This window comes from Theropithecus gelada, chromosome 18 (genome assembly GCF_003255815.1).
Source record: "Theropithecus gelada isolate Dixy chromosome 18, Tgel_1.0, whole genome shotgun sequence".
Lineage (NCBI taxonomy): Eukaryota > Metazoa > Chordata > Mammalia > Primates > Cercopithecidae > Theropithecus > Theropithecus gelada.
Window position 1 is genome coordinate 56,475,517 of NC_037686.1, and position 8,948 is coordinate 56,484,464.

General features: G+C 36.1%; 1 protein-coding gene across 3 annotated transcripts in view; it reads left to right on the plus strand.

Annotated features, from left to right (window-relative positions):
- SERPINB11 (serpin family B member 11) overlaps positions 1-8,640 on the plus strand; it is a 20,623-nt gene extending 11,983 nt beyond the window's left edge. Inside the window, exons 5-8 of one of the 3 annotated variants that reach the window (XM_025365380.1) lie at positions 736-853; positions 4,775-4,917; positions 5,608-5,763; positions 7,750-8,640. In XM_025365380.1, the coding sequence (XP_025221165.1) occupies positions 736-853; positions 4,775-4,917; positions 5,608-5,763; positions 7,750-8,154 (822 nt within the window). In that variant the 3' untranslated portion in view covers positions 8,155-8,640. The remainder of the gene's footprint in view (positions 1-735; positions 854-4,774; positions 4,918-5,607; positions 5,764-7,749) is intronic. The other 2 variants (XM_025365382.1, XM_025365381.1) reach the window with 2 other exon arrangements.
- The last annotated feature ends 308 nt before the right edge of the window (positions 8,641-8,948 follow it).

Sequence of the window (8,948 nt, forward strand, 5' to 3'; positions counted from 1 at the left end):
CTGTTGTCTTGACAGAAAGACAATGGAAAGTCTCCAGTTCTATAGAAATCTAGGGCCATGGGTGGTCATCAATAGTTGCTCCAGAATGCTACATAGGAGGGGCTTGGGAGTAAGATCTTTATACTGAGTTTGCACACCACTTTCACTTGGATAATATGTTATAGGTGAACGAAATAATAAATTCCTTAAGATATTTTTGCTCACACTTTATATAAATTTGACAGAAATGCCAACTATTTACATCAGAGAATGTTTTTATTATTAATTATATTTATGGCAGCTTGTGAGGAGATTGATACATATCATGGGAACAACCCTCTGTTAGACCTCAGGAAAGCAAGTCACTTAACCACCCTTCTCAGTTTTCCCGTCTATAATCTGAGAGCAGTAGCTTCCATGTCTACTTTGAAGAGGAAGGAGTAGGAATAGAGTCAGAAGGTGCTCATTGTATTGCAATTTGTCACTTTGCTTTGAACACTTTAAAACTAAGACAGCCAATCAGATGACAGAAGTAACAACAAAACATTTCTGAACATTCCTTTTGGAAGGGTTTCAGATTTTGTTAAATTTATTTATTTCATTAAAAATAAGTACATACACATTCTGCTTCCTCTCAGACTTGTTTATAGGAACTTCTTTTTTCTCTGCATTAGAATTTTAGAATACATCGAGCTATAGATTTTGTTTTCCTTACACTGCTTTTGAATTGTTGTTCAATTATCATGTCTTTTATAGCAATATTTAAGCTGTTCTGAGAAATGGTATCAAGCCAGGTTGCAAACTGTGGATTTTGAACTGTCTACAGAAGAAACGAGGAAAACAATTAATGCTTGGGTTGAAAACAAAACTAATGGTAAGGATAAGTCAATAGGTGTCTCTAAATTCTGTGTTGTATTGATAAGCAATCTGAGTCCACTTGCTAACGAGGAAGCTGACTGAAGTCCGCACCTGACATAGGCAGATCAGCAAGAAAGGAATGGGGCCATATTTTGGAATACCCTTTACAATCAGTTGTTCTAGAATATATACAAAGTGACTCTGTGAATGAACACCATTTCTATTTCATAAATGTATGGTGCATTCTGCAATTAAAATTAATTAAATTTAAATTTACTTTTCACAATTAAAAACCCATATATATTGCTAAATATTTCTTAAATGGCACATTTAATATTTGGTACCAAGGATATATTCATTTTTATTTAGAAACATTTGGTTAAGGAAAAATTTAAGGATATACAAAAGTAGAGAGAATATATAGTGAACCCTGTATACCCATCACTCAATTGCAACATTTCTCACTAATGGCTGGCCTTATTCATGTAATCTCTCACCCTTTCTCCAACACCTCTTTAAGATTATATTGCAGCAAATTCTAGATATTATATCATTTTCCTACACATATTTCACTTTGTTTTTCTAAAAAATATGGACAATTTTAATACAACCACTACACTATTATTACATCTGAAAAATTAAAAATAGTCATTTCATGTTAAATATTCAGTGTGTTTTCATTTTTCCCCTGTTGGCTCTTTTTTTTTTCTTGTTTGAATCAGGAACCAAATAACATTGACATATCACAATTAGTTAATACATCCCTTAAATCTTGATTTTAAAAATAAACTTTATGATTTAAATATACATACATGTAGAAAAGTAAATTATTGTATGTGTGCTGTTTGATAAATTATCACAAAGTGAATATACTCATGAATCACTACTCAGGTCAGCAAAATAAGACATAAGTTATCAGAAAGAGGCACTGCAAGGGCCCCCTTAAATCCTCTTCTAGAAATAAGCCCTTTTTTCCCCCAAACATTAAGGTTTCTCTGACTTCTGTTACCACTTATTAGTTCTGCCTGTTTTTAAATCTCATGTAATTGGAATCATAAATTATGTGGGTTTTTTAAGGCCAATATATGTTTGTGAGATTCATCCACATAGTTACACGTTGCATGGTTTGTTCATTTTTATTAGTATGTATTTCATTCTCAGAATATTCTAAATATACTTACCCATTTTACTGTTAATAAATACTTAGGACATTTTTAGTTTGGATCCCTTATCAATAGTGCTGCTGTGAATATTTTTGATAGATATCTCTGATACACATATGTATGCACTTTTATTGGGTGTACACCTTGGAATGGAATTGCTGGTCATAAGGCATATATGCATTCAATTGTAGTAGATGCCAAGCAACTTTCTTAAATGGTTGTGTCAATTTATTTGCCCAAACAAGAAATGAGAATTTCAATTGTTCCTCCTCCTTGCCAACACTTGGTAGTGTAAGGCTATTTAACTTTAGCCACTGTAGTTATTTTAATTTTAATTTGCATTTCCTTTATGAATTACATGGTTGAACAATTTTCCATATGCTGCATATCCTCCTTTGTGAAGTTGCTGTTTAAATCTTTTGCCCACCTGTAAGAATGGTTTGTTTGTTTTTCTTTTTTTCTGATAAATTTTTAGGAGTTCTTTGCACACACTGGATACCTATGTTGCAAGTAACTTCTACTATTTTGCATCTTATCTTTCCCATCTCTTAGTGATGTCTTAGATGAATGGAAGTTTCTAATTTCAAAGGAATAAAATTTATGATCTTTTCCTTTATAGTTAGTGTCTTTGCACACATTTTTTGGATGATTTTAAAGAAATATTGTCGTGAAAATATTTTCTAGTTCATGAAAATATTTTCATATGTTATTTTCTAGAAGTTTTATTTTTTATTAAAGTCAGGATTCATTTTAAAATTAGTTTCATTCCACGTGGATGTCTAATTTATATGGCATTATTTATTGAATAAAGAATCCTTTCATTATTACACTGCAATGTAAATTTTATCATAAATTAGATGACCATATCTGTGTGAATCTGCTCCTGGGTTTTCCATTCTCTTTCATTCGTCAATTTGTTTATTCTCATGATGATGCCACAATTATAGTAGCTTTATAATAAGTCTTGGAAGCTGGAAGTATAATCCCTCCAATGTTGATCCTCTTCTAGGGTTGCCTTGCCAAATCTTGATCCTTCGTATTTCCATATACATTTTAAAATTAGCTTGTTAACTTCCATAGAATGTATCAGTTGAAATTTTAATAGGATTTACATAGAATCTATAGATTTGGAGAGAAAATACATCTTTATTCAAACTCTAATCCATGACCATGAAATTTACCTCCATACAGGTCTTCTTTAATTTTTTCTTTTAGTAGCATTTTGTATTTTCCTATGTTGAAGTTTTGTGCATTTTTTGATAAACTGATTCTAGGTGGTATTTGAGGTGTTTGGTGAATTTTAGCTGGTATCTATTATTTTGGTTTATTTGTTGTTGATGTATAAGTATATACTTTACTTTTGTATATTAACATTGCTGAATTCACTTAATAATTCTAGTTTAGCTTTATATTATTTTAGATTTCTTTTAGCATAAAGAAAATGTTTTCTAATATATTTGTCTCCCATTATATCACTTAACAGTGATGAGCTCTCAATAGTATCTTTTTGATTGAGGAACTGACAGATGTCAAGTTTAGTAATAGGTGACCAGATTAACATATGTATCTATTCTATTATTTGTATTAAGTCAGAAAATGCTTTGAAAGGTGTATATATTTTTTCATATCTGTTAATTTACCTAGCACAGTGGTGTAAAAATATGCCTCATCTCTTGTGCTAACTCTAATCCACTGGTAGTCGCTGCTTGGAAAATCTGTATTGAGAGTCTGAGGCTTAAACTTAGGTTACTTGAAAAAGCCCACAATTGAGCCGGTAGACACTAACTCTGTGACAGCAGAGATTTTTGTCTGTTTAGTTTTGCGTTATAGTCTGAGTTTAGTGCTACAGTGTCTAGAACAGTGCCCAGAATCTAGAAAAATGCCTAAATTCTTTTGGCATGAATGAAAAGATGATTAGTGTTGTCTGCCATGGGTGTGCATTCGGGATTCACATGTTATATATTTATGTAGAATATTAATGTTATTTCATCATTTGTTTATATCTTTATTTACTGTTTCAACCAAAAATATACATGGTACACTTAAGGTTAGGTATTGCTATCACATGCTAGGATTGTGTTAGGCCTAGAAGTTCAGTGAAAAGTAAAACCTTCATGAAGCTTAAAGCTGATGTTCAGATATTCCTGTGTTTCATATTGTATAACAGATTACCTTCCAAAAAGGTTTTATAAATTGCAATATACCAAAATGTACCAAGAGGGCTGGATGTTTAATTTTGATCAGTTTTATTTACCAAGCAATTCCTGGCATAATTTTATGAATCTTGATTTTCAGATATGTGTTTACTTCAAGTGCTTTTGTATACATATTTGTAATACGCTAATTGTAGTGCATTGAAAGAATAAGTATTTTAAAATACTTAACATATTTGCATGTAGTGAAGTGCTGGTAAGCATAAAGTCTTGTAAATATTAAAAGTAAGCCACAAGAAATTATTACATAATATTTAAATAAGCAGTAATCTAGAAGAAATCACTCGATATAATGAGGCGTAAGACAAATTGATCCATCATGAATATACTGGCAACTTCCTGGATGCTGTCTTCTGGTTAAATAACAAAGCATTAAATATTCCCTGAAATAAACTTCATTTGACAAAGAAGGCTCCATGGCCAGGAGATGAAAGGAGTTCTGGTATCTCAAATTTACAATTAGTCTTAAAAAAGAAATGGCTGTAAATTTCTCATGACTCTTCACCTCCCTATCATCAGGAAGTTCAAATTCAAATACAATTATCTTATTTTTTACACAAGGAAAAGTCACAAATCTCTTTGGAAAGGGCACAATTGACCCTTCATCTGTAATGGTCCTGGTGAATGCCATATATTTCAAAGGACAATGGCAAAATAAATTTCAAGAAAGAGAGACAGTTAAAAGTCCTTTTCAGCTAAGTGAGGTAAGTATTTTATTTTCAGACTGATGACAAATGTTGGAGAATACAGTAATCATTTAAGGACAACTTAGAAAGATTTAGTGATTTAGTGAAAATATTAGTCTAGGTTTCTGTTGGTTCTTTTATTGTATTTTCTACACATTTTAATTTTTCCTCTATTAAGTGACAATAACTTTTATCACAGAGCACCCAACTGGAGACTTGGGATACTAAGATTCTCTGGCAAAGAAGAAAACCCATTCTTTTCTTAATGTTCTATTGGTTTATTCTTTCCATGTACACTGTGGTTATTTTCTCCAGCAGCACACTAAAGTTATCTGTGTTATTTTTTTTTTCTAGAGAGTTTCTTGAGGAAAGATTAAAAAGAAAATGATTTAATGATGTATCCTTTTTTTTTTTCCACTAAAGTCATGTTAGCTAGAAATCCTGACTTTGCTTTTGGTAGACCAAGCTATCTATATATATTATTAGAATAATTCAGTCTATAACCATGACTTATTTTAAATTAAAAAAAATGGATAATTTTTGCAAAGGGAAGTAATAAGGAATCTACTTTGTAGTTTCTATTTTACCCATGTCTTTAGAGTGTTCATGCAGATATTCATGTTATGCAAAGTAATCAGTATACACACATGTGCGCTCACATATGTAACTATATATACTACCTAATTATAATCCTTTTCTTCTTCACAGCGTAAAAATGTAACTGTGGAAATGATGTATCAAATTGGAACATTTAAACTGGCCTTCCTAAAGGAGCCGCAGATGCAAGTTCTTGAGCTGCCCTACGTTAACAACAAATTAAGCATGATTATTCTGCTTCCAGTAGGCACAGCTAATGTGAAACAGGTAAAATTATAAGAATGCTAGAAAGCAGTTAAAGCATGTGTGCATGTTCACACACACACACACACACACACACACACACACACAGTGTATCTCATGACATTAGTGTAGTCATTGATTCACAATCTAAGCCTCAGTAGGATTGCCCCAGGGGCTGCGAAAGTAGCAGGGAGACACGTGGCCTCTGCCTTTCAGGACAATGTGTTTATGGAGAACAAGCTATTCTTACATGAGAAAGGCACATGGAGGCAGAAGTGATGTTTTGTACAAATACACACAAGTACTGGTTGGTTGATGATTGGGGGACATCTTTCTACAGTAATGAAGTTATAATGCTATTTGGGCTCCTAGTGTGCAGAAATCTGATCCAGCCAGTTTACCCTCAGGGGCAGTATTTCTGAGCCAATTGTAATGTACTTTCATGGGCTAGCCATTATTAACATCTCAGTTTTGTGGAGAAATGTGCACCACACCCGTTAAGAAGTGGTCATGGCAGTGAAAGGAGTTTGGATCCATCCCCCTTTCCCCAGCTGCAGCCGAAGCTGCCCAGGACAGAGCAGGCTGTGCTTCTGACAGCTGAACTTCTGGGAGCCTGCAAAGCTGACACACATAGGGATGATATGGCCCAACAGTTAGGGGCTTCTAAGCCAGGGAGTGCTGGCTTGAGACAAAAACACTGTGGCACAGATGAGCAAGGTGTGCATGTGTGTCGGGTGGTAGGGAAGGCTTCCGGAAAGAGCAGGGTCAGGATGTACGCATTTGGATTCAGAAGTGAGACGGGTGCCAATTGAGAGGGAGCTGTAGTAACAGAAGTGCGCTGTGGCCATGAGAACAGGTATGCTTATGGTTGTGGCCAAGTCAGAGGGAATCAGGTCCCTGAGGGCCTGTGGTTGACTGGAGTGAAAGACAGTTGGAGGCATAAAGCAGTTTGGGAGCAGTTTAGACTCTGCAGAAAGTTTTCTGGAAGTAGACTTTGGGATTAGAATGAAGGGGTCAGAAAGGATTTCCTAGCAGAGCACTTTTAGTCCGAGCCTTGCTGGATGAACAGGAGAATCACAGGGGCCCTGCTAAACTGAGCAGAGCAAAGAGCAGTGCAAATGCCTTAGAAGAAGGGCAGCGTGAGCTGTGGCATGAAGTCATAGTCTCTTGGATGTGGGCAGAAAAGGACAAAAGGAAAAGCCACTTTGGAAGAAAAACCACATTTATTTTATGGTGGATTATATATTGTCATGGTAGGCAGCGGTGGTCAAAACTGTTTTAAATTCTTGGATTAAAAAGATGGGATGTGACACAGCATGGTGGTTTGGAGCTGGGAGCTGTGGACAGGGCTGGCTGGAGAGTTCAGTGCCTGAGGGGGGCGTTTGAAAGATTTACAAACAAATGATGAAACTGGATGGAGAAAAATGAGAAGTCAGAGTGCTGAGGCTGCTTTGGGAAACCTGAGCATTGATGTGGCAGCTGACATGCTGGGCAGAGGCACAGGTGGCCCAGAGTTCAGCTTCAGGAGCAGCTACCAGAGACAGTGACAGAGAAGGGCATGAGAAGGATGAAAGCTATCAGAATTCACAGGGATCCTGGCATCAGGGATGCCAAACGAGAATCACGCTCATAAAGGAGGGTGTCGTGGAATGTTTCAGATATGAGAACCAAGAAGAAATGGTTGAACCATCCACGAAACAGGACCATGACAACTTCACAGGCGATAGTGGGAGAAGTGCAGTGAAGCATGTGTGCTGAGGGAATTGAGGGAAAAGACTGTAGGATACCTACTTGAGAAGCTTAATTATGAAATTTAGAGGAGAAACAGATGACAGAAAAGGGAAAATGTGGCTAATGGTATGATTTTGTTCCCAGGTAAGTAGACTGTATTAAAGGTAGAAAAAGTGATGAAGTTGAAACATTCACACTGAGAATTATAAAAACATATGACATTTAATGTAGAGGTCATGTGTTTGACTCATGTGGGCTTGTCTGTGTTTTGTCTCTTAGATAGAAAAGCAGCTGAATTTGAGGACATTTCATGAGTGGACCAGCTCTTCTAACATGATGGAAAGAGAAGTTGAAGTACATCTTCCCCGATTCAAACTTGAAATTAAGTATGAGCTAAATTCCCTGTTAAAATCTCTAGGGATGACAGATCTCTTCAACCAGGTCAAAGCTGATCTTTCTGGAATGTCACCAACCAAGGGTCTATATTTATCAAAAGCCATCCACAAGTCATACCTGGATGTCAGCGAAGAGGGCACGGAGGCAGCAGCCGCCACTGGGGACAGCATCGCTGTGAAAAGCCTACCCATGCGAGCTCAGTTCAAGGCGAACCACCCCTTCTTGTTCTTTATAAGGCACACTCATACCAATGTAATTCTATTCTGTGGCAAGCTTGCCTCTCCCTAATCAGATGGGGGTGAGCAAGTGTCAGAGTTGCAGATGAGATGCAGAGACAATCCTGTGACTTTCCCATGGCCAAAAAGCTCACACCTCACACACCTCTGTGCCTCAGTTTGCTCATCTGCAAAACAGGTGTAGGATCTCTTCCAACAATTTCATGAGTTGTGAAGCTAAGGCTTTGTTAATCATAGAATAAGGTGGATTTATGCAGAAAGCTTTCTGGCTTTCTTATCTGTGGTGTCTCGTTTGATTGCTGTCCAGTGACATGATCAAGTCAATGAGTAAAATTTTAAGGGATTAGATTTTCTTGACTTGTATATATTTGTGAGATCTTGAATAAGTGACATGACATCTCTGCTTAAAGAAAACCAGCTGAAGGACTTCAGCTTTGCTTGGATTTTTAAATATTTTCCTTACATATGTAAATAGAATGCAGTGAGTTTTAGTTCAAAATTCTGTGTTGAGAATAATAAATGCATGGAATACCTTAAAGCTCTGTGAAGACTTGTAACATATGGCAGCAATCAAATGGCTTATAAAAGGATACTTTGAACGTGGAGAAGTCTAATTCAGTCAATATTTCAGTGTAATTTTTGGCCAATTGCTTGAGTTGAATTGAATTGAATTATACTACTGAATTGAACAATAGATTTTCTCCTCCTCCTTCTCCTCCTCTTCCTTCTTCCTTCTCCTCCTTCTCCCCTTCCTTCTTCCTTCTTCTCCTCCTCATCCTCTTCCCCTTCTTTCCCTTTTTCCCCCTCTTCCCCCTCTTCTCCCTCTTCTCCCTCCTTCTCCTCCTC